General features: G+C 32.6%; 2 protein-coding genes across 2 annotated transcripts; both read left to right on the top strand.

Annotated features, from left to right (window-relative positions):
- The first annotated feature begins 1304 nt into the window (after positions 1-1304).
- Positions 1305-17512, top strand: LOC131595374 (sister chromatid cohesion protein PDS5 homolog A-like). The gene is made up of 33 exons (XM_058867719.1): positions 1305-1628; positions 3154-3357; positions 3499-3680; positions 4464-4590; positions 4724-4942; positions 5282-5498; positions 5598-5743; positions 5878-6020; positions 7092-7241; positions 7326-7374; positions 7456-7647; positions 8267-8449; positions 8894-9054; positions 9132-9258; positions 9603-9752; positions 9847-9903; positions 10070-10206; positions 10313-10430; positions 11241-11375; positions 11472-11668; positions 12183-12339; positions 12434-12574; positions 13089-13160; positions 13232-13828; positions 13925-14032; positions 14175-14254; positions 14754-14805; positions 14893-14979; positions 15100-15137; positions 15317-15376; positions 15474-15619; positions 16495-16958; positions 17071-17512. Exons 1-33 carry the CDS (start codon positions 1536-1538, stop codon positions 17122-17124), a joined length of 5043 nt encoding a protein of 1680 aa, XP_058723702.1. The 5' UTR covers positions 1305-1535; the 3' UTR covers positions 17125-17512.
- A 5591-nt stretch (positions 17513-23103) lies between these two features.
- LOC131599839 (protein C2-DOMAIN ABA-RELATED 11) lies at positions 23104-25340 on the top strand. Its single transcript, XM_058872094.1, has 4 exons — positions 23104-23264; positions 23530-23650; positions 23866-23961; positions 24847-25340. Exons 2-4 carry the CDS (start codon positions 23540-23542, stop codon positions 25138-25140), a joined length of 501 nt encoding a protein of 166 aa, XP_058728077.1. The 5' UTR covers positions 23104-23264; positions 23530-23539; the 3' UTR covers positions 25141-25340.
- The last annotated feature ends 275 nt before the right edge of the window (positions 25341-25615 follow it).

Here is a 25615-nt window from a genome sequence, read left to right as displayed (position 1 = left end):
TTTTATGAGTTGCTATACTTCAACCTCATCTGATGATCTTCTAATGAAGCTTGAAGTTCTTCCAACTTCATCTCAACTAGGTTCTTGAACTATTTGATAGACACTATAATGTAATCAAAGCTTGGAGTCAGAGATCTCAACACTTTCTCAATCTTCTACAAATCATTAATCGATTAACCATAATCCTTCATCTGGTTGGTGAGTAACACTAATCTTGAAAAAAAATCAACAACTAATTCATCTATTTTTCACTTGTGTTATCTCCAACTGCTTTCTCAACGTCTTCAACTCCACCCTATTCGTTTTTTCATCTCCACTGTACAAGTTCTTCAACTTGCCCCACGCTCTTTTAGACGTTTCTTCTCCGATGATCTTCTCGAACACATTTGGATCCACACATTGATGAATCAAGAAAAAAACTTTCGATCTTTTTTCTTTGTTCCTTGTGCGCAACCTTCTTAATATCATATGCATATGCTTCTAATGCAGGTACTCCACCACTCACGATTTCAGTCGCATCTTGAAATTTGAAGATGACATTCATCTGCGCAATCCACCTTTCGTAATTCTAACATTTGAAAATCGGTAAATTTGCTCGAAATTATGTTGATGTTGTATTTTTGTTTGCCATCACATATTCACTCAAGAAGAAGCAAAGAGAGAGAAGAGAAAAAAACTATATTATGAATGGGAGAAAATTGTATTTACAAAAAAATGTTTTTTTTCATATCATAATATGTCTATTTATCGATAACTTAACACATTATTTGATAATTGCATGTTGTATTCGACTTTGATGAATACAACTCACTCCTACTCAACTATCTTCAAGTATATTGTCCACAACTACTTCGACTTTGTCAAACATACCTATATCTAATACACCTTTTTAACTAAAACAATGAATTACATCCTTTAACAAAACATCCTTTAAATTCTAAAATATGTTTTATGAAGCTGCCATCTTCAAAAATTCAAGCCAAATAAAAAACAAGTCTTTAAAAACAATTTAAAGACTACTCACTGAAGATTTTTAATTTGATTCATGTTCTAAGATACAAAAACTTTAGAGACATCCAAATCTTTTTTATTTTAAAAAGGAGATATTTTTTTAAATTTTTTCAGAAGAATAAATAATTTTACCTTCTTTTAACATTTACAATTTGATAGTACGGTGGATAAGAGAGATGATTTTTTTTCAAATTTTTTCAATTATTGTTACTATTAGTAGTAACTTTATTAGTGATACATAGAAGAAAAAGTGCGAACAAAATGGTCTAGTACAAAAAAAAGTCAGCGCGTGAAACTTCGCATAGATTTGGTTCCGAAGAGCGTTTAGTTTCATTGTTCGAAAATCGTAACCCTCTCTTTCTCTCTCTTCTCTCTCTCTACTTCACGTCACGACACACACGCAAGCACAGCCAGTAACAAAACCCCTCTTTCAATTCAATTCTTCTCCTCCACTTCTTCACCTCTTCACTCCCAGCGTTTTCTCTCATGAAACTGCACGCGCATCTATAAGCGACGTCGTTTTCATGGCTCCGAAACCTCACCTTCAGCTCAAGGAGCTGGGATCCAAGCTCGACATTCTTCCTTCTTCCAAGGAGCCTCTCGTTGAGCTCTTGAAGGTGTGCACTTTTTTTTTTGTTGAATTGAATTTCTCAATTTGCTTCATAATTGCGAGCTTTAATTATGCTAGATTTCGAATTTTGGTTTTCGCGTTAGTTATTATTATTACTACGTCCGTTTTTTCAGTTTACCATATGCATACAAAAGAAAGACCGTTTTTTTAGGTTTTACTTTAGCTGATTTGTTGCTTGGGAAATTGAATTGAGCTTTAATGTGTAGATTGGTTTCAATTTTTGTGATAAATAATTGTGGGTTGTTTGTAGATTGGTTTGAATTGAGCTTTATCCGTGGTTTTGTTTTGCCATTTAGGAGTTGAATTGTCAGATTTAGTTTGTTTGATGTGAGAGTTTGGTTAATTTGAAGTAAGTTTGAGGAGTATTTTTTGAGTGATGTTTATTTTTTTAGTTAATGGCATTGAAGGGGCTACAATTTAGGGTTTTTGTATTGTGCGAAATTGGTATTGTTTGGTGTTGTAATTAAGTTCTCAATAAGCTGTGTACATGTTTTGGATGGTGAGAAAATTGAGTGGAAAGTGCGCGAGGCTGTTGAGTGGTTCAAATTTGAATGAGAAATAATGGAGGGAAAGAAAAAAGTGGAACTAGAAATGAAAATGATGAAATTTTGTGTCTTATTGTCTAATTTTCAATGAGTAAATGAATTAGTTATGTTAATGAGCCCTGGAATTTGTTGATTGACAAGAATCTCCAACATAGCGACTTCCTGGCCTAACATATTTTCTGAGGTCTCAGCATAATTTGATACTACACATGTGGTAATAACTCATCTTTTCATTTGCAAAGGATTTCCCATCTCTTGGTCTTTGTGTTTATGTTTATTTTCTTGGAAAAATTGAAGTATCCTTTAAAGGTTTGCATGGCTGAGTCGGCTCAATAAATGTGCTATATGTCTGTAACCAGATGTGTTGTAACTAGTACTATAATAGTTTAGTTTCATTGATCTAGGTATGTCAATTTAGCCATGAGAAGGATGAAGAGAGAAGATTGAGAAACATATTTGGTATTTAGGCCTTCTTTTGAAGTTTAGACATTACTGGTTAAGTTAGTCATATGGACACACTGTCATAGTCTTGTGACAGATGTTTGCCATGTAGCCATTAGATCTTTAAATTATGACTGAACTTTCAAATCGTAATAGAAGTACCAATTTTTTGAAGCTGTTTTTGAAAACTCTTTTTGCTGATACTTACCCCTGGAGTTGACAAGAATGAACTTCTCAGTAGAACATAGCATTTCTGTATTGGGTTTACCATTTTTCTACTGCCAAAGGAATGTGTCTCGAAAAAACCAAAAACCAAGTTTACACTTTACAATTAAAACCAGTTTATAAGCGTATAATACTCAAGCCCAAATGGTATAATGGTACTATGGTGTATAATACTAGAAAGTATTTAATTTTTACTTATGTTACCCTCGTGCAGTACATAATTTTTCATTTCATGTGTTGAGTTGAATTTTGATTAGAAACTGCTAACATCCCCCACACCAACTGTTTCTTGATCTGCAGCAAGCGGCAGCATACCTTACTGACATGGATCAATCACCTTCAGCTTCAGTATTAGAGTCAATGAAGCCCTTTTTAAATTCAATTGTTAAGCCAGAATTGCTAAAGCACCAAGATGGAGATGTAAAACTTCTAGTAGCAACATGTGTTTGTGAGATAACTCGGATCACTGCACCTGAAGCTCCTTACAGTGATGATGTTCTAAAGGTGCCTTCCATTTACCCTGGTTATCTGATAATACAAATTATGTCATTATTTAACTTAAAATGTTGATTATCCTTTTACTATCAGCCATACATAAAGAGAGATTTAAGCGGGAATCCTAATCTTTGTTAGATCAATTTGCAGGACATATTTCAGTTGATTGTGAGCACTTTTAGTGGTCTGAGTGATATAAGTGGTCCATCCTTTGGCCAGGAAGTCGCTATGTTGGAGATTCTTGCAAAATATAGATCGTGTGTTGTAATGTTGGATCTTGAATGTGATGATCTGGTTAATGAGATGTTCAGTACTTTTTTTGCTGTTGCCAGGTTAGTTTATCATAAATCTTTTGCTTTGTTAATTGCATTTGTGTGCTCATGTTCAAGAGTTATATATTGTTCGCCTTAAATACTCTTTTTGCTTCCACGGATTTGATATTTTGTTGGTTTATTTGGTTCTTAAATTTGCGCTCCTTTTGCTGGTCATGATGAAACTATGTAAAAGTAAAATAAAGATAATTAGAAAATTCAAAACTATAGGTATTTGTATAATTGGAATGTGATATTTTTGGAATGGCGAGGGAAGTTCTACGATTCTGAAACAGTAAAACTATGCTCTAGTTTCGTTGCCCTATCTTGTCCTTTTGTTATGTTAAGAGTCCCACATCGGACAATATATGGCTTGAACATGTGCTTATAAGTGGGGACAATCCTCACCCTACAAGCCGGTTTTGTAGGGATGAGTTAGGCCCAACCACATTTCTTAACATGTTATTTAAAAACAATACATTTGGGGTATTGTATGTGTGATGCTTTACATATTATTGTAACCAAAACCTTGTTATGTATAACACAAGTTTTTGTATTGTTAGGTTGAGTGCTTCTTCATTCATTGACTTATTTTGAGGAATTTGCTCATTATTTACAACTGATTTGTATTACCTAATTGAGTTATCAATCATTTGTATTGAGTAATGCATCTGTGCAATACCAGTTTATGGGAAATAATCGTTAGTAGTACTTCTGAATGACAAAATTTTTATGCTCCTTTTCTTGAATAAAGATCCTTTAAGTATTAATGAATGATGCTTGTACATTATGTTTTATGCTCAGAGATGATCATCCAGAAAGTGTTCTATCATCCATGCAAAATATTATGGCTGTTCTCTTAGAGGAGAGTGAGGATGTTCATGAGAATCTTTTATCTATTCTACTGTCCAGTTTAGGTCGTGAAAAAAGAGTAAGTACTTTTTCTTTTGCTTTTATCCTATAATCAGGAGATGGCTTATGCTCTTGGATGATGAATCTCGTCTTTTATGTCATCTCTAATCGTATATAAGAACATACATTTTGCTGATACATTTTAATTGCAGGATGTTACTGCAGCAGCGAGGAAGCTTTCCCAGAATGTCATACAGCAATGCATAGGAGCACTTGAACCTAGCATTAAACAATTTTTTCTAAAAGCGTTGTCAGGAGAAAACAAGCCAGTCAACAGTCAAGTTCAGTACCATGAAGTATTATATGATATCTGTTGCTGTGCTCCTCAGATCCTATGTGGAATTCTCCCTTATGTCACAGGGGAGCTACAGGTAGCTACTGATTTATTGGTTTGTCCATGTAACATAATATCAGAGCCTATCCAAAATCTCTGGGCCACCTGCTATTAGGTCATTGCTATCGTGCCACTCGGGTCATGCCCGAGTTGTCTAGTCTTGGGCGTGAGTGGAATGTGTTACGAGTCCTCCATTGGATGAGATATGGCTTCAACATGTGTTTACAAGTGGAGACAATCCTCATCTAAAATTCACTATGGCTTTTTAATCCTTAAACCTTCATCAAATTTAGTTTACTAGTTTAAGCAAAATCATACTCTTGACTGTAATTCATATTTGATGCATGGATTTTCATTTGGAATTTGGAAATTACAGACTGACCAGTTGGAAACCCGTCTGAAAGCCGTGAACTTGGTTGGAGATATAATTGCTCTTCCTGGAATTTCCACTGCCGAGGCATTTCAGCCAATACTTTCAGAGTTTTTAAAGAGGTTGACTGATAGAGATTTTGGGGTTCGCATGTCTGTCCTTGAGCATGTAAAGAGCTTTCTTCTGTCAAATCCTCAAAGGCCTGAAGCTCCTCAAATAATCTGTGAGTCCATTAATTATGTAAATCATATTCAGTCCCTGCTTCTTTTATTGAATTTGTTACTATCTATATGTACTAATTTATTTCCGCAAAACTTTTTAGCTTCCCTTTGTGACCGGCTTCTGGATTTTGATGAAAATTTTCGAAAACAAGTAGTGGCTGTTATCTGTGATGTAGCATGTCACACCTTACATGCAGTTTCTCTTGGAGCTGTGAATCTTGTTGCAGAACGGCTTCATGACAAATCTGTATGTATTCCTCTAATTGGCGATATTGTTTTTCTACGTTCTCTCTTATTTCCGATGATTCTCTTTTTCTACGTTCTCTTATTTCCGACGATTCTGTTTCAATCTCAAAACCATGTTTTGCTTTACATTTCCAGCAACTTGTTAAAAAGTATACCATGGAGAGACTGGCTGAGATATACAGAAATTTTTGTGAGAAAAGCTCTGATACCGTAAACCTCAGTGGATATGACTGGATTCCAGGAAAGATCCTTAGATGTTTCCACGATAAAGATTTCAGGTGAAATACTTCTGCCCATAGTACGGTTATATATTTGACCATATTTGCTCCATAGTCATTATTTTTGCACATTGATTTTATTTTATTTTTTCATATAATATTTGAGCACAATGGAGGCATAAACCTTTTTGCTTTATGACCATTAAATATGGACTGGCCTTTTCTTAATAGTTGTGAATTGAACACAATTGAACAAGAAATTGCTTCTATGACCAACAAACAATAACAGTGGAATGAAGTATGTACTTTATCCATCCTCAGATCTGTTGAGAAAATAGAGGATTTTGATTCTCTGACACCTTCAACAACACACATAGCTATATCTTCGCATCTTTTAAACTGAGGGTTTTTTTAACTTATTTATGCGAGGTTGAGATTTTTTCATCTAGGAATAAATAACTAAATAACATTGCCTGATATATATAATATCTTTTGTTCCTTATGAATGAATACCTTTTGAATTTCATTTAATGCATTTTTAGTATAGTTTTTTTTTTTGTTGCACTTGCATAGATGATATGCTGGAAATTTACCACACGGGCTTAACATCACATATAGTTAACATAGTCAAACTCATTAAATAAGTTATTAGCTCAAGATTTATGTGTAGTGCAAATTTTTTAAACTGACTGCATAAAATTTGAAATATCAATTTTATTTATAGAATAATGAGAGAATGGAATAGTTCTAACTGTTTAAGCAACCAGACAACTAATCAAAACTTCCTACATTTTCTAGGATGAAGTTTATATTTAATTAGTTTATTTTCATATTTTTCATCAGTATGTTTTTCCCTTAAATCCCGGTCAATATAACCGGTCCCGAACCGCGAGAAAAAATAGGGATTAGTTCTGTAGCTGACACAGTGTAAAACCTTTTAAAATTTACACGACTAATTGGTTTAGACACAAAATTGACGCTTCCCACAAGCAAGATGTAGTATGATTCAGGTAGAATGTTAACCGAGTTTGCTTCTTTCTTTTCCAGTGTGGTTTGTTTTTAGTTTCTTGTTTTCCTAGGAATAAAGATGTTTTAAGTGTTGACTTTCTTTTTGTTTGCTTCATTCTCCAGATCAGATACAATTGAATCTATTCTGTGTGGGTCGCTGTTTCCATCAGAGTTTTCTATCAATAATATGGTTAAACACTGGATTGATATTTTCTCTGGATTAGATGAAGTGGAGGTCAAGGCTCTTGAAAAGATACTTGAGCAAAAACAAAGGTAAGCTTTGTTGACTTATGTGACTACTGATATTTTTTCTGCTGTATCAAATTTGCAGTTTTCATGATACCACTTTGATGGCAGGCTACAAGAGGAGCTGCAGAAGTATCTAGCTCTGAGGCAGAATAGTCAGGTATGTGACCTTGGAAGTTAAAATCCAAAGCATTCAAAGGAAATTTGATTTGGATAAGGTATTGATCTCGTTGTAATGCAGGATAAAGAAAATCCGGAGGTTCAGAAGAAGATTGCATTCTGTTTTCGAGTAATGTCCCGTTCATTTGCTAACCCAACCGAGGCGGAGGAGAGTTTCCAGATTCTTGATCAGTTAAATGACACTACTATCTGGAAAATTTTGACAAGTCTTGTTGATCCCAATACTAGCTTTCTTCAAACTCGTTTATACAAGGTAATATAATCTGAAACTGATATATATGTTTTTTTTTTATATACTGATTTGGGATATATTGTTACAAATTGCATGGAATTAGTCACTGAAGTGAGCGAGAACTGAACATTTGATGCTTATACCCTGTTCTTGGGGTCTACATTACTAAGCTTCAGAATTTGTTACTTAATTGTTTATGAATTCTGTGTCTAATGAGATCACACAAGCATCTATTTATAAAAACTGTACAGAATTTACAATAAAAGCGAATGAGCATCAAATCCTAAATTAGCTCTAATCTATCTATGATAGTGTTCAGTCAAGTACTGATCTATACAATAAATGTAGATTTGATTCTAACAGTTTCCAAAAACTTCATTCACATCTTTGGATTTGCTTTCCAGTTACTTACATGACCATATTTAAAAGGCACCAATGAGGTTAATTACAGAGGTGTTAGCATGGTAATTCCGTCAAATTATTTAACCCTTGGAGCCTATCAGGAGAGTAGTATTTGAACATACAAATTGTACAATTTTATTGTAAATTAGACTGACCTATTTGTATGTTTCTTTTCTGAAGGAATGAAAGAAACTGTATTTATTTACTAATGTTGGCTAATTTTTACTTTTAATTGCAGGATGATTTGATTAAAATACTTGGTGAGAAACATCAGCTCAATGAATTTCTAAATACCTTATATGTAAAATGCTCCTATTTTCTATTCAACAAGGAGCATGCAACAGCTGTTCTTTCAGAAATCATCAGATATAAATCTGCGGAGAATGATCAGCGTATGAAATCTTGCATGAATATGTTAGTGGTAAGATGTCATTTTAGGTGTATTAACTTACTGCCATTGGTTCTTGAACATTTGTATTATGCATTCTCTGTCATGATTCTTGAACAATTTCTGTCATTTTAGGTGTAATAACAGTCAAACTGTTACTGTGATTTAAATTATATTAAATTGAGAGTGAGGGCGGAAAAAATACCGCTTTTAGTTAAAGAGAAACTAATACCATGTCATGGACCTTATTCATAGTAATGTTAATCTGTTAGGAGAAGGACTGATAATGGTTTATCAATTTCTTAAACACTATCATGAATTAGAGCTCTTGTATTTTTGCAGTGCTTTTTCCATTTATTTCTTATGCCTCTGTGATTTAGATATGAAACCATGGACAATTTCAGTCATTTTGGACACAGGTTTAAAAGTATTGTTATCACCTTTTCTAACTTCTAGTTTACTCATGATAATATGCAGATAATTGCTCGTTTCTGTCCACACTTTTTTGACGGCAGTGAGAAGGAACTGGTGAAGTTACTCAAGGATAATAATAATAATGATATGATCAGAGAGGGTATTTTGACTATTTTAGCAAAGGCTGGTGGTACTATTAGAGAACAACTATCAGTTACATCAAGGTGCCACTGTCAAACTCATAAACTCCTAATTTCATTTCCTTTTATAATATTCTTATTATTTCCTTTTTGTCATGCAGTTCTGTAGACCTTATGTTAGAAAGACTATGTTTAGAAGGCAGTCGGAGACAGGCAAAGTATGCTGTGCATGCTCTAGCTGCAATAACAAAGGACGATGGCCTCAAGTCTCTATCTGTTCTATACAAGGTTTCACTTGATTTCTTATATGGATATTTTTAATGGCATCCCGAGTTTACTGCTATTTACAGTTGCACTTTTCTTGTTTCAAAACTCACACTGACCTCTCTTGTTTTGTTATCTTTAATGGGACTTTACATGTGGTTGGTACATATAAGTAGGGTAGTGTAATTTCTTTAAAAAATAAGGGTATCAAACCGTAAGAACAGTACATATAATGAGGGAGGTAAGTGTAATTTTCCAAGCAAGAAAGTTGTAACTAGCCCTTATCTCTAGTGAAACAAGTGTAATTTTTCATGTATTGTAATATGCTATAGAATGTTTTATTCTGATTGTTTTCACCTTATACGCAGAGGCTTGTAGATATGCTGGAGGAGAAAACACATCTTCCCACAGTTTTGCAGTCGTTGGGTTGTATAGCACAGACTGCAATGCCTGTATTTGAAACTAGAGAGAGTGAAATTGAAGAATTTATAATAAACAAGATTCTGAAAAGTGACAGTGTAAGCCTTTTATTTCCTTAGAGTTTAATTCTTCTTTATGGGATAAGTGTCAGAGTAATCAATTTCTATTTAAATGCTTGTTTTATGGTTTCAGAAAGATGATCATACAAAAGCCTCTTGGGATGATAAAAGTGATATCTGTGTGTTGAAGGTAGGTAGGAAGATAGTCTATTCTAATTTTTCATACTTTAGATAGTGTTTGCAATCTGTAATTTGATACAAATATTATCTTATTGGATAATGATTGTAATCTAGCTGCTCTTTGACAGTTTGTATTATTCTCTCTTCGTATTTCTTTATTTATTTCTTTGCTGCAGATATATGGTATCAAAACGGTAGTAAAAAGCTACTTGCCGATCAAAGGTGCTCTTGTTCGTCCTGGTATTGATGGTCTCTTGGATATCCTACGAAACATACTTTCTTATGGTGAAATATCAAAGGACATAAAGTCAAGGTATAATAGGTCTACTAGCTATATTTTTGTAATTCATTTCTATCTGATAATTTCAAATTGGTTTTGTGGGTTCAAATATTATATACTCATTTATGCCCTCTTGCAGTTCAGTCGATAAGGCCCATCTGAGGCTTGCTTCTGCAAAGGCAGTTCTTCGTTTGGCAAGGCTTTGGGATCATAAGATTCCTGCTGATATTTTTCACTTAACTTTGAGGGCATCAGAGGTAGGCTCCCCCTTCTATTTACTTCTTGAGCATTTTTTTAATTTGTTCATCACATTGTTAAGAAGTTTCAGCTATTGAGAAATATGGAATATTGTTCATAACTTGGTGCTGCACTTATGGGTTAGAACTTGGATATGTACATGTATGGCCTATAATTTGAGGGATTTCTTTGCAGAATAGAGAGTATAGTTAAGTCAGTCTAATTTCGTAGTTGATCCATTTCATAGAGGTTCAACTATTGGCTGTCGACTGCCTAACACAACCCTCTCCTTTTATCCGGGCTTGGGACCCGCTATGCATAGCAAAGCTAGTAGAAGGTCGACTCTTAGGCATGGGAAGTGATTTTGTAGAGACAAATGAAGCATAAAACATTAACGTCCTCTCTTGTTGAATTCGACCCTTGAGATAGGGTTGGTGAAATATAACTCCTCTTCACTGACTGTACTACCCCTGTAAACAAAGAAACATCTGGACAGAGGGCAGTAAGCCAATAAGTAACTACACTTGTATCCTTTTTGGGTCAAAGGATAGCTCACAACGACACATTTGATAGCCACCGGATATGGTTTCTTACTGTTTTGAGTGTAACCATGGAAAAATGACACCTAATAATTTTAGGAACAATGTTACTTGTATTGTAGTGTGTAGATCAGGGTAGAATGTGGAGAGTATGCCCATTAGATTCTTGTACCCCAAGACTCTATTAGGCAAACAAGTTATGTGTATTGGGTGAAAGTGAAATTGATATGTTGATTTTTTCTTTCCAGTGTAGAAATAACTACTTCTCTTGTCTTATGTTTGGTCTAATAGATTGGCTTCCCTCAAGCTAAGAAGGTTTTCTTATGCAAAGTTCATCAATATATAAAAGACAGCCTTTTAGAAGCCAAATATGCATGTGCCTTTATACTCAACATATTCGGAACCAACCCAGATGAGTTTGCAGAGGTAATATTTTGATTGGTTTAATGCCTTTTCAGTTGAAAATTTCCTAATTTTTACATCAATTGTGTCATTATTGATGAATTGTGTTTGTTAATGTAGGATAAGCAGAACTTAACTGATATTATTCACATGTATCACCAAGAAAGGGCAGGACAGCTTTCAGGGAAATCAGATGCAAATTCCTTGACCACTTACCCTGAGTACATTCTTCCTTACCTAGTTCATGCACTTGCTAACCTATCTTGCCCCAATATTGATGGATGCAAAGATGCTGAAGCATACAATACTATATATAGGTATTATTTTACATTTTTATTTATAATAGGACATCTCTTTAAGTGGAAGGAGTGTTTTGTAGTAATACATTTAATGCCTTATCCATGTTTGTATGTATATTTTGAAGATATAGCCAGCCACTTGCTGATTTTTTCACATAATGGTTTGACTTTCTGTTCCTGACATCCAGTTTATGGAAGCTTATGTAGAGTCTTAGTTTAGAATAATTGATAACTTAGAATTCCAAAAAATATGCGCAGTAACTAAAGGTCTTTTCTTGGAAGGGTCCCTTATTAAATGAGTAGAGTATTTGCCCTGCCCTTCTCCAATGCAGTTAGGGTCAGTACGCATAGGTTTTTGTTTGACTGAAACACCTAAATTCATCTATTTTATTGATTTTTTATACCATGCAGATTATGTTTTTTTAATATGAATGTGGAATGCATCTTGGGCTGAAATCTATAGGTTTTAAAATGCATATGTTTAAAATGTTCATTCTTACAAAATTCCTATTCTATCCTCTTGTCTTTGCAGGCAGTTGCACTTGATACTATCAATGCTAGTGCAACGAGATGAAGATGTCAACTCGAAAGTAACTTCTGACAACGAGAAAGAAATTCTACCTGCCATTACTTCTATTTTCCAGAGTATTAAACACTCAGAAGATGCGGTTGATCCATCAAAGTCAAAGGTTGGGTTTTTTTATTTTTTTTGACATAAAAAAAATGCAAATTTAAAGGTGATGAGAAACTGTAATCTTACGTTTGTGATCAATGAATGACCAGAATTCTCATGCCATATGTGACCTTGGATTAGCAATCACCAAGCGCCTAGTACAGAAAGATGTTTATATGCAAGGATTGTCTCATTCAGTTCCTTTACCTCCCATACTATACAAAGCACATGAGAAGGAAAATGATCTTATGGTATCTTCTCTCGTCTTGTCAAATTGTAGATTTCTTCTGGTATGCTAAATTGTCGAGTGTTCTTCACATGCTAGACAAAACAACTTACAAATAGTTGGTACTTGATGATATTTATTATTAAGTGAGGTTGATTTGTTGCATTGTCGTGACTCGTGATTGCATCACTTTTAATAACATTAGTATTTAATTCATTAAGCCATTTTGAATGTCCATGTTTCAAGTTGTAGATTTTGTTGTTACTCTGATATTTTTAATTGATTAAACTGATGGTAAAGAACTCACAGGCAAATGTATAATCTAGTTACAGGAAGACACTTCCTTGTGTTTAAATGGTGATAGCATATTCTTAATGTTTGATAAAATTATATTAGGGTTTTTTCAATTAAGGTTTACAGAACATGGAGCTGAGATGAAATTGTAGTCATATTCTTTGAGAGATTTTTAGCATTTTTAAGATACTGGATCATGTTAACTAAAAAATACAGTACTTAATGCCTTTTATTTTATATGGCAGGCAAGCGAAGTGAAAACCTGGTTGGGGGATGAAAGTGTTTTGGCTCATTTTGAATCAGTTCAATTAGAAATGGTAAATATCAATAAGTAACTTCTAGTGAATCTTTTATCTTGAATCATGTGGTAATGTTTCTCCTGTATCAGGTTCCATCTCAATCAGCTAAAGATCATGCTTTAAAGGAAGATGAAAAAGACAGAAATGAAATGCCCCTTGGAAAAATAGTAAAGAAGATACGATCTCAGGGAACCAAGGGGAAGAAGGTGAAAAAGGATAAAATCACGACAGCTGAAACGGAAAAAGCTGAAGATGATTTTGATATCTTAAATATGGTCAGAGAAATTAATTTAGATAACTTGGGGACATCTAATAATTTCGAATCAAGTAATGGTCATGAAATTTCTTTGAGTAAGAAGGCGCAGAAAGATCTCGAGTTTGGAACAATAAAAAAAAGGAAAGTGGGAGAAGAAACACTTGTTCCAGTGCCTAAACGAAGGCGGTCTTCCATTACCCATAGAAAATCACGATCGGGCAGTTCTTCAAAAGCTTCTCAAAAAGTTTCAGAGGAAGTTCCTTCTGGAGTGAAATTTCTGTTAGATGCAGTAGTTAATCCCGATACAGGTAGCAAAAATATGCAGCGAAAATTGGTCAAAGGAAAAGAGCCCTCGTCAGAACCTACAATTAAGGCCTCCAAGAGTTTTCGTATTGATGAATCTGACAAATCTGAAGAACATGACATAAAGGTGGAGTCTCACTGTCTAAACTGATTTATTCTATTGTTAGGAAGCGGACTTTAACTAATGTTGTAGAATTCGGCTTATTTTCTGCATCTGTTGCAGAGTCCTGGTAAACTAAAGACAACTAATAAGACGGAAAGTGAAAATTTCAAACAGTCTGTAGGCTCTACTAAAAAGCGGAAAAGAAATAGTACTGGAGGATTAGCTAAGGTAACTCCCTTTTGCTTTTGCAGTTAATTTCTTTGTTGTTTTCATGTCAGTATCGCCTCTATGCATGTTATAATGTATATGTTCTAGCAAGTCTCTTGGATAGTATATCCGTAGATTGACTTATTCTTTCTTTTTTCTATAGTGTACCACAAAGAAAGATCAAAGTGATGCTGGAGATCTGATCGGCTGCAGAATTAAAGTTTGGTGGCCTTTGGATAAAACGTAAGTGCTTATCATAAAGAAAGATCCGCTTTAGAAGCAAAACAGTGCATGGATTCCACTAACTTTTTTTTTTTGAACAATGGATTCCACTAACTTTATATAAAGGACAAACAATAAAAATAATGTTTTTTCAGTGATTTAGGAAGCTCTTTTGCTGCGTTTCCTAAAGACAGTTTTTGTTGCTTGTTTGAACTTCACCTGCTTGTTTTTGGCTGGTAGAATTAATGGGATTTTAACTGCCTGTTTTTCCACTGCATTTCTAGTAGTTTGTTTTGACTTCACATTTTTTAGTTTGCATTTCTCTTGAGTTCTTCATGCTGCATATATTCTCATTAACCGATTTTAATTTCTGACTGGTACTGGCTTAATTAATAGTCACTTTCTAGCCTTATTCAATATTTAAATACTAGAGACAAATTTCTGAAGCCCTCAGTTCTGTTGTTTTTCTAGGATTTATAATTCAGGTTCTCATTATGGTATATATATTGATGTTCTGTAGATTTTACGAAGGAACCGTTCAGTCTTATGATTCTTCAAAGAGGAAGCATGTGGTAAGCTCACTCTCTTGTTCTTAAGTTATTCTGCAATCTAAGTGATACAATTCTGACACAATGTTACTCTGCCATGTTGTGTTGAAGATATTATATGATGATGGAGAAACAGAAAAACTCTGTATGGAAAAGGAACGTTGGGAGCTTATCAATGAGGGCCACAAATCTACTAAGGTCTGATTTTCTCAGTTATCATTCTCTGTAGCAGTTTAACTGTTCTGTTTTTCCCATTTCCACTAAAATATATTAAGTATCATTGAAGTTTGACTCCCTTTTTATATTATAATTTTCCAGAAGCTAAAGCCCTCAAAAACTCTACTTTTAAATGAAGTGTAAGTATTCCATTTGTGAATCAGTTGTAGCGTAGTTTCATATGCTTGATAAAGTTGAATGCATGTTCATCTGCTTTAATTACGACTTGAATTTTATTTCTATTAGCTTCACTGGCCATGATCTTTTAACCACTCTGAGTTGCTTTCTTTTGTATGTTGATTTTCTTGATTGTTTATAGTTCTACTGGGAAGAAACAGAGAAGTTCAAGTGGTTCTGCGAGTAAAAAGACAACAAAAATGTTAGTAGAAAAAATGAGATTCTTTTGTACATTGGTGATTAGTCTCTTGTTCGATCATTATATTATAATAACTTGTAATGTACTTTCTGGTTTTTAGTGTAAATGGTAAACAATCTCCTAGCAAGTATGCAAAGCATGGACCAAAAAAAGCATCAAAAACTAATTTCCATGAAGGTGTTAATGAGAGTTCTGAGCTGTCAAACCCTGAAGAGACCATAATATCTGAACCCGAAACCAACTCAGGTAATATAATTTGAGATATTTGAATCTTATGGATATATCAATTACTAATATTATTTACACTTTAATTGATTACATGTGATAATATTGTGGGCATCCTGCGATTTTTACACCAGATTAATGCTTCCAGTCTGCATAGAACTGGTAGTTGATTTTTATGGTTTCAATTACTTATTTCTAGTTTAGATGAATAAGCTTGTCCTCAAGTGAAAAAATTCTTATATATTTATGCATGGAAAAGAATGTGAGTTTTCCTCTTTTAGATTCCTTCTTTATATGACTTTAAGACTACTAAGCTTTAGTTAAATTTTAAGGTGAAATTAAAAGAAAATCTGAGATAAAACTTAATACTGCTCTAGTCATCTCATAACAGGTTTATGTCTCTAGGCTTGCCTAATTGTTTGAGTCAGTAATAGGTCCTACCTATAATATTGTTTCTGCATCAATCCTTGGATATCTACTGCAAGCATTTTTACTATTAACTGATGCATGTTTATTTGTATAGTTTCATAACTTTATTGATTGACTTGCGGAGACAAGACTTAGACATATGTGTTTGCAGGAACATCATTGTCTTACAGACATACAGAAAATATTCATATCCATTCAGATTAACAGATCATTTATGTCATATCCATTCATGTCAATCTATCTAATTAATCTTGATCATGGTTATCGAGAAGTATTGCTTTCTTGAAATTGTTTAAACTTTGCCAACTTTCTCTTGAAATGTGAATATTATGCCTTGCATTTCACCAGTTATGATTGGTTATAGTGACATTTTCTGTGATTCCTCATTATTATGTAAAAATTCTACTTTGTTAGTTTGTTTTGTTCTACTTTTTTTCCCTTCAATTTTGTTTTATTTTCTGTATTAGGTGGTTCTGAAGGGGGACGAGATGAAGGGTCCGATGTTATCATAGCCAAGAAGAAGAAAGTTAACAAGAAAGTAAAATCAGGTTCACGTGGAAAGAGACCAAAGAAAAAGAAGAGCTTGAGTAATAAGAAAGAATCCTATGAAGAGAAGCAGGAACCAGATGAAGAGAAGCAGGAACCAGATGAAGAGAAGCAAGATTATACTGAGAGAATTTCCGGTGATAGAGAGAGTTACTCACAAGGAGCTCAAAATGATGAAGGAAGTAGTTCAAACGAAAGAGAGGTCGATGAATCAAAAGGAGCTTCGGGAGAAAATATTGATGAAGAAGAAGAATCAGGTCCTGAAGGGAACCAAAATGAGAGTGATGGGGGAAGTAGTCCTAGTAGAGAAGTGCAAAATCCGCTTAATGATCAAACAAGTCCCGACAGCGCCGGATTTGCCGAGCTTCCCGATGATGAGCCACTGGTAAATAATTCAGCAACTGCATAATTCCAATACCTATTTTTTGTTTGCTTTTTCTTGAAACAGATTTAATACATTTTTAAGCTATCAGTAACCAATAGTATGGTTGATGCAGATCAAATGGAAACTCCCCTCTGCGAAGAAAAGGTCATCAGGGAAAAAACATTGAGCATTTTGGCTGCTTCTGTATAACATAAATCATTGAAAGACTTGAGTAGCAGTGGTGTTGTGGAAGCATTTAATCTGTATCATTACAAGTAGAGTATAGTGTGAATGGTGAATACCATTTATTGACACATTAATAGATTTGCTTTGCATGTCTTGTATTGTAGCCACCCTTGTGTAGAGATGTAACGTTCCCACATTTGGGAGGAAAAATAGTGATGGTGCACTAGGATTTGTAGGGTTATGTTAATGCAAAATGACCTTTCATTAGTGTAGGTGATCATAGGATTAACACATGATTCATGTGGATGTTGTTCATCCTTCCAACATAATCAATTGACTTAATCAACATGTACAGCTATACGTGGTGATAAATTGTATTTGTATCTTTATTTTTGTTATTATTCTTCATACTTTTGTAGTCAACTGTGTGAAAAATGAACTCACCATCAATTCCTCCATGTTGTGTTTAAATATGATTTTGACAACTTAATATATTTTATTGATACACTATTTAATTGTTTGACAGTGACGTAACTTTTTTATATTTAATTACATTTTACGTCAATTGAAATTTCGATTTAATTTTGTTTAACGAGTATCAATACTAAGCGTTTTCTGACGAGTCTTAAAGAATTGTTCTATTTATACTTTGGTTATACTAAATTCTTTAGTACTTTAAAGTTTGACCGAGTATTGTTATCTTATAATTCTAATTTATTTAGAATTTGAATTTATTTTGCAAATATTGTTATAAAAAATAACATGTTTTTTTGAAAGTATTACACTTAATTACATCTTTGATCTTTTTATTTGATCTAATTTGCCATTTTAAATTTAAATAATTGATTCTTTATTACAAACTTGGATTAAAAAAATATGACATGTCAATCTTTTAATGTTGTATCACATGTGAAACTGAGCATAATTATATAAAAGGCGAATTCTTATCTACCCAACTCAAAAAGTTGGGTAAGGTTACCTCCTTTATAAAATGTTTTGAAAATAATAATCATTTGTAACATTTTAATAAATAATTAAATGTGTTAAATGAGATGGAATCTTGTGATTGGTTGAAGGTACACTATCCAACTTTTTATGATGGGTAGAAAAGTTGTCCCCATATAAAAATTGTCGCGGAACATGATATATCAACAATATAAATGGCACATAATTAAAAAATAGAGGTGTTTTGTGAATTTTAAATGTGAAAATGTGAGAGATGGACTAAAACTAAAACTGTTGCGTGAAAATGTCTTAAAATTTCAAATTATGAAGAGAATTTTTTTGTTTTTTTAGCATTGGCGTTTTTTCAGTGGTAGGGGCCGATTGACAATAGACTAACTAGGTGTGCTTGGGTTCAAATTAGTCGATTCGAATGCGGCTTGGCTTGGCAGCCCGCGAAATGAGTTGGATCGTGGGTTTTGGATTGGATTTAGGAGTTAACTAGGTTGGCTTGGGTTCAACTTAGTCGATTTGATTGCGGCTCAGCTTGGCAGTTTGCGAAATGAGTTGGATCGCAAATTTTGGATTGGATTTAGAAGTTTGGTCCAATAGAGTTTCAAGTATATATAAATAGTTCTCAATTACTTTTGTTAGGATGAAAGAATGATGAAAGATGTGTTAACCCTACTGAGAGAAACTTAGAGAGATAAGAGTTTAAGATTCTTTGTTCTTGAAGTTAGTCGGCCTTTAGGCATATTTAAGAAAATTGAGAAATACTTCTAAACACTATGAATGTGTGATTCATATATTGAGAATTTGAGAATTAAGAAACACTTAAGTAGATAATATGACTTGTTTTTGAAAACATGGAACATTATTTTCTTGTAACCCATACTGAAATCTCTTGGAAAATCTTCTAAACTATAAAGAATCACATAACTACTCTCTTTATTTAAGGCTAATTACTTTGATCATACTGAAAAAACAAATAATCCGCGTATTCGTCATTTATCTTATTATTGTTCGTGTGGAATTTTTTACACTATTTGAAATATTGATTACTTTTTTTGAGGTTCTTTTATTTTGGTTGACATTATTTTTTATGCCATGCATCAGCTGAGTTAAATTTACAACTAAGAATCTTAAGTTTTAACTGAGACATCAAGACGTTTTTCAAAGACAACGATTTCAAATTTTGGAAAGTGAAGATGCAAATATTCTTAACTCAACAAAGATGTGTAGAAGTATTGACGGATAAAATATTGATGTCTGCAAGTCTAACTCAAGCAAAGAATACTAAGATGGTGGATAAGGTCAAAATTATCATTATCTCGTGCCTGGGAGATAATGTTTCAAAGAAAATTGCTAGGGAAACGACTGCAACTTTAATGTGGGTCAAGTTTGAATCGTGGTGTATGATCAAGTTCTTGTCTCACAAGTTATGTCTGAATAACAACTGTACTTATTGTGAATGGTAGAGAACAAATCTATTGTGGAGAAACTGATATAATATCACAAGATCATTGAAGTCTTGGAAAATATTGAGGTAAAGATTAACGACGAGGACAAAGTTCTACTCTTATTAAGTTCATTACTCATGTCTTTTGAAAACTTCAAAGATCTCATTCTTTCTCCTATGGACATTAATATCACCTTGGATTAAGTCTTGATGATTGTGAGGTCAAATAAGCTTTCAATGATAAAAGATTTGAAGATTGACAATAATTGTGAAAGCTTAAGTGTCTTAAGAGGAATAAGTGAGAGGAGATGGAAGTTCAAATTCAAGAGTTTTGATAAGTCAATGTTAAACCACTTTATTTGTCATAAAATCGATTACTTCAAGAAATATTGTCTCGAGAGGAGGAAGATAAAGATTTTGTTTAGATTACTGTTGTCTCAAATGTGGATTATTATGCGAGTGATAATGAGCTAGTAGGAATGTCCATGAGGTAGGGTAGGGGCAGGAGATATATCCCCATCTGTCTCTGCCTTCAAATCTATTCTCCATCCTCGTCATGAAGGGATTTTGTCCCGCATTCCTGTCCTAGTGGATCTACGCAAAGATCTATAAATATAAAAAATTATAATTATTAATAAAATTAATAATAAATTTAAAAATTAACCACAAAAAATTAAGAAACTAATCACTTATGATAAAACTATTGTTTTGATAATATTTAATCTATGCTCATGAGAGTCATGACCATCAAATTTTTAAATTTAAATTTTTTTAAATAATAATTTAGATCCGTCTTTTACTAGATTTTAATTTTTTTTAAAAATAAATTATATGAAATAACAAATAAATTTACATATAAATTTAAAATTATATATTAATTAAAAATATGTAATTTTTTTAGGCCTAGTGGAGACTCCACAAGACGAAGAATATGTTCGCCATCCCCATTCTTCAAGTATCTTTGAGGGGTTATATCTTCTGGAAAAAAATTCTCCATGGAGGTCTTATTAACGGATACAAATTAACATCCATATGTATTAATGGTGACGAAGTTGAAAATAGAAGAGAGTTGCTCAAAATACTCTTTCAAGAAATTAGTCTTTTAAAATCGTAAAAAGAAAAAGTATTTAATTAAATAGTATATGACCACATTGGATCCTCTCCTTCAATATTCTCTCCTTCCCTCTCCTTCCTCTCTATCTCTCTCTTAATCTCATTCTCTCTCTTGATTATTTTATGCTTTTTAATGATGAGTGAGAGTAAAATTAAGAGAGAGATAGAGAGGAAGGAGAGGGAAGGAGAGAATATTGAAGGAGAGGATCCAAGTCCAGTATATGACCGAGTGTGTGAGCGTAAGTGACCTTGTCAAACAAAATCATTAAAATGCACGCGGAGGAAGGAAAGCTGAATCGTGAAACATGGAGAGAGTACTTGAGTTTTTTTTTAGACAAAAACGCATAATTGAATTTTGTTGAATTGGTGTTTGTTTACAGTAAAGTACACAAGTAAAAAAATACGTAACTTTATAAAAAAGAAAAGTACACATGTTATTATTAAGGAGAAAAAAAAACACATGTTAATAATATTATTATTAGGTGTTGAAAGAAATAGAAAAAGCGTTGTCAGAGTCAGGAGTTAACCTAGTCACAAAACGCGCACATTTTGAATTCAACTAACTAACGTTCATAAAGTAAGAATACAATAAAATTAAATAAAGTCAAATAATTAATAAATTCATATATTTAAAAAATATGTTTGGTAAACTATCATTTTCTCACAATTTTATCGCTGTTATTATAATTTCTTTACTATTAAACCAACCAATGTATATTTATGATAAAATAATTATCATAATTTCTAATACTCTTAAATAATTAAATTTTAGTAATTTTAAACATTTTTGAATTTAAAATAAAAAATAAAAAATTTATATCAATATGGTCTCAAACCCAAGTCCCTTCAGATTAAATGACACTCAATTTACTACCATGATTTGTCTATTTGTAAATGATAGTCAATTTACTAAAAATATAAATTGATTTGTCTCGTTTTTATTGATAGACTTTACTAAGTGTAGAAATTAATTTGTCTAATTGTAAATGATAATCACTTTATTAAGAATAGAAATTGATTTGTCTAAATTGTAAATGATAGTCATTTTACTACCAATAAAAATTGATTTGTTTAGTTATAAATGATAATCACTTCATTGACAATAAAAATTGATTTAATTAGTGGTAAATGATAGTCAGTTTATTAACAATAGAAATTGATTTGTTGTAAATAATAGTCACTTTACTAACAATAGAAATTGATTTTTCTAGTTGTAAATGATAGTCATTTTATTAACAATAGAAATTAATTTGTGTAGTTGTAAAGTGAATATCATTTAATCTGAAGAAACTTGAGTTTGAGACCTCATTTGCAAAAATATATGTACATAATTTGTTAATATTAGTATAAATCATGAGAATTACTTGTCATGAGTGTACATTGGCCTAGTGGTAAAGACACACTTAGCAGAATGACTAATATGATCCGGTTAGATTTTGTAAGAGATTAAATTAAGTTTATTTTATTGTGAGAGACTAATTTGACTTGTGTAATATTTGTGAGGGACCAAAATGGATATTCACTCTATAATTTTTTAAAAATAAAATATTAATTAATATGTTATTTAATATTTTATAAACTGACTCAACAACTAATTTTAGGAAATAATATAAATTTAATAAATGAACTTATTTATTATCAACTACCAACTAGTTTATAGATATATGGTATAAGAATTAATTTTATTTTGCAAGTTAAAAAAATAAAATTATCTAGATTTTAAGAGGAATAGTCCTTAATAATCTTTTGTTCTTAAGTATTTTAAAAGTTCATGTCAGAATAATATATTTATAAGTGACTATAATTTTTTTTATAAATTAATGTTATAAAATTGAATTAGTTTAATCATATTTCTTAACATGATATCAGATGAAACATTTACCTATCAACTTTTATCGAGTTATCGAACCATCCTTCTAAGATTCAATGACACCCTTCTAAGATTCAATGAGATATTTTTTATCAAATTTCTATTATCGAATCATATACTATTAAATTTTTGTTATTAGCCCACTTACCTACCACATACTACATATCAAGTTATGAGACGACACACCTAGAATTCGGTAGACCACTTTTTAGGAAGTTTATATTTTGAGACAAGTAGAATCAATTTTTATCATATAAAGAAGTTTTACTAACCACATTTATGAAATTTTCAAATCACCCAACTTTAACTACTACAATGAATCACAAGTTAGAGATGTCAATATCCTAGTTCAACTACTTGCTTAAAATTACTCCAATATTACAATTTCAATTTCTTAAAAAAAAGCAATTTAGATGGAAAAATAAAAAAGTGACAAGGGAATCAATTTCAAACAAGAACAAGACTGGTCAAACCTACAGCCAACACAACAGAAAACAAAGCAAGTACACACAGTCCATATTCAGAAATAAAGACTTTGACCGACACCTGTCTGTTTCACATCTACAATAAATCAACACATTCACACATTCACTATAGTTAAAAAAAACACTCGTCCTTTGACCACCTCTTACTGCCGGTGAAACAACAAGGTTGTTCTTGTTCCACCAATCCTTTCATCCATAAATTCTGATGATGCTGATTGCTCCATCACATAAATCATAAACAAATTAACCAAACACATATTATTCATTCATTGGTGAGTTCTTCTTCCTTTATTCAATCTATTTTTAGTTTACTGGAACTTGAATCAATGTTGCCAAATGCCAAAACTAGTTTATCTTTTCAGGACTTAGTGTTTGGATCTTGTAATTTATTTAATATTATTTACCATATCCATTCTTCAACTCAATTATTTATGTTTTTTTTGTTGTCTGTAGTTCTTGTTTTTCTCTGATTTGTAGTTGCTGGTTTCTAGGTTTATTTACTTTATAAGAAACTTGATTTTTGATTTACTTTGTTAGGAGGAGTATAATGAGTGAACAATTGGGGGTGCTAAAAGTCATTATTGTGCAAGGAAGAAGGTTGGTGATTAGGGATTTCAAGACCAGTGATCCTTATGTTGTGCTCAAATTAGGGAATCAGGTAACTTTAGTTTGTTTCTCTTATTGACTCAGACACCTGACTCGACACTGATACTTAGACATGTAATTAGTCTAAGTGCTACATATATATACAGCCCTTCGCATAACATATTTGTATAAATAGTTTAAGTAATTGCTTATTGAATAAGCTATTTTGGTGAGGTGAAATGCTTATGATCAGAATATTAAATGATTTCATTGATTAAAATGTACCAGACTGCAAAGACCAAGGTCATTAATAGCTGCTTGAATCCTGTTTGGAATGAAGAGCTGAATTTCACTTTGACTGAACCCTTGGGAGTTCTCAATTTGGTGAGTATCTTCATATTTACAATGCCTAGCTTATTACTCTTTTTTCTTGGAAGGGACTCTAGTTGGTGCATTTTACATTTTTAGGATGGCTCAGAGCCGTTTATGAGGGTGTATGATGGGTTAATGCTTATATCCAAAATTTGTCACCGTTAAACCCCTACCTAAATAGGACTTCATAAATTCTTTGTCAATGTTAAAACGTCTCTAAATAGAGTCTTTAATTGTCTTGTTGTGGTTGAACTGTGACTAACTTCTACAACGTCTCTAAAAATTAAAGACGGCTCTGCCATGACTGTGATGCTTATTGATCTATTTTTTTTAAAGAAATGATATTTTGACACGCAAATTTGACCACTAAATCAACAACACTTTTGAAGGTTAACACTGTTCAAATATGAGGTTAATTACGTTCATTAGGTGTTCTGCGAATACAACAAGGTGTAATTAATCAATCATTAGTCATCCACTGAGCGTAATTAATCATAATATTGAACGTCATTAACTGTGATTTTCATATGTTCAAATATACATAATCTATAACAATATATAAAGGCAAAACATGATTTTGGTGTAGCCTATTTTCCTTCAAATTATACCCTTTTCAATTTTTCTTAACTTCAATTTCTATTTATCAACTGTTATATGACAGTTTTTATTTCTTTTTCATTCTATTTTTTTTAATTATTTTATAAATAATTAAATAAAAAAAAATCAACACATAAACAATACTATTTAAATTTTTATCCGCTTGCACACCAAAGAAAGCGGACAGACGGATACGTGAGTGCCTGTCTGTACGCTAATATGTAATAAATCTAATTTATACCTGAATATATCCACCGGAAGATTGTGGTTATTAACATTTGAAATTGCATTTTATTATAGGAAGTATTTGATAAAGATCTTTTGAAAGCTGATGACAAGATGGGAAATGCATTTATCAACCTTCAACCATTAGTCTCTGCAGCCAGATTAAAAGATATTTTAAAAGTCTCTTCCGGCGAGACAACACTAAGAAAGGTGATACCTGATACTGATAACTGTCTTGTACGCGAAAGCAGTATCAATTGCGTTAATGGCGCGGTTGTGCAGAATGTTTGGTTAAGGCTTCGTGAAGTCGAATCCGGGGAACTAGAATTGACACTCAAGTTGACCAAACCTGTTGCTCCTTCAAAATAGTACTGCAGAGAGAGTAGATTCCTAACTAGATTATAGTTGTAACATTTTATATGTTGTTGTGGCTTGGTTTTGATTGATTGTTTTATAAGTGTATCTATCTATGAAAAAAAATGATGCATATTCTAATGCAGTTTAGTGTTTGGTTAGATAAGACACATTTGAAGCTGCATTTTCAAATGAACAAGTTGTGATTTTTGGCTTCTTTGGTCTTTAGGGTGTGTGTGTTTTGTACTTGTATCAAGTGAAAAAAAAAAAGTAGAAAATTGAATGAGTATATTCTTAACACTTTCTTTGGCTATCTTTTATACTTTTGTTTCTGTATACTTACAATTTTGCACAAGAGAAGTGTTCAATCATGTCTCAGTGTGATCTCACTATGAGCTTTCTTTTTCCCTTCCAAAAGTATAATTTTGGAAGTCACCTTGAAGATGAAAAAGAAGCTCCCACACTATGACAAGTGAAATTCTTTTAAAAA

This window comes from Vicia villosa, linkage group LG4 (genome assembly GCF_029867415.1).
Source record: "Vicia villosa cultivar HV-30 ecotype Madison, WI linkage group LG4, Vvil1.0, whole genome shotgun sequence".
In the NCBI taxonomy this organism is placed as follows: Eukaryota; Viridiplantae; Streptophyta; class Magnoliopsida; order Fabales; family Fabaceae; genus Vicia; species Vicia villosa.
This window is presented reverse-complemented; position numbering and strand designations above follow the sequence as displayed.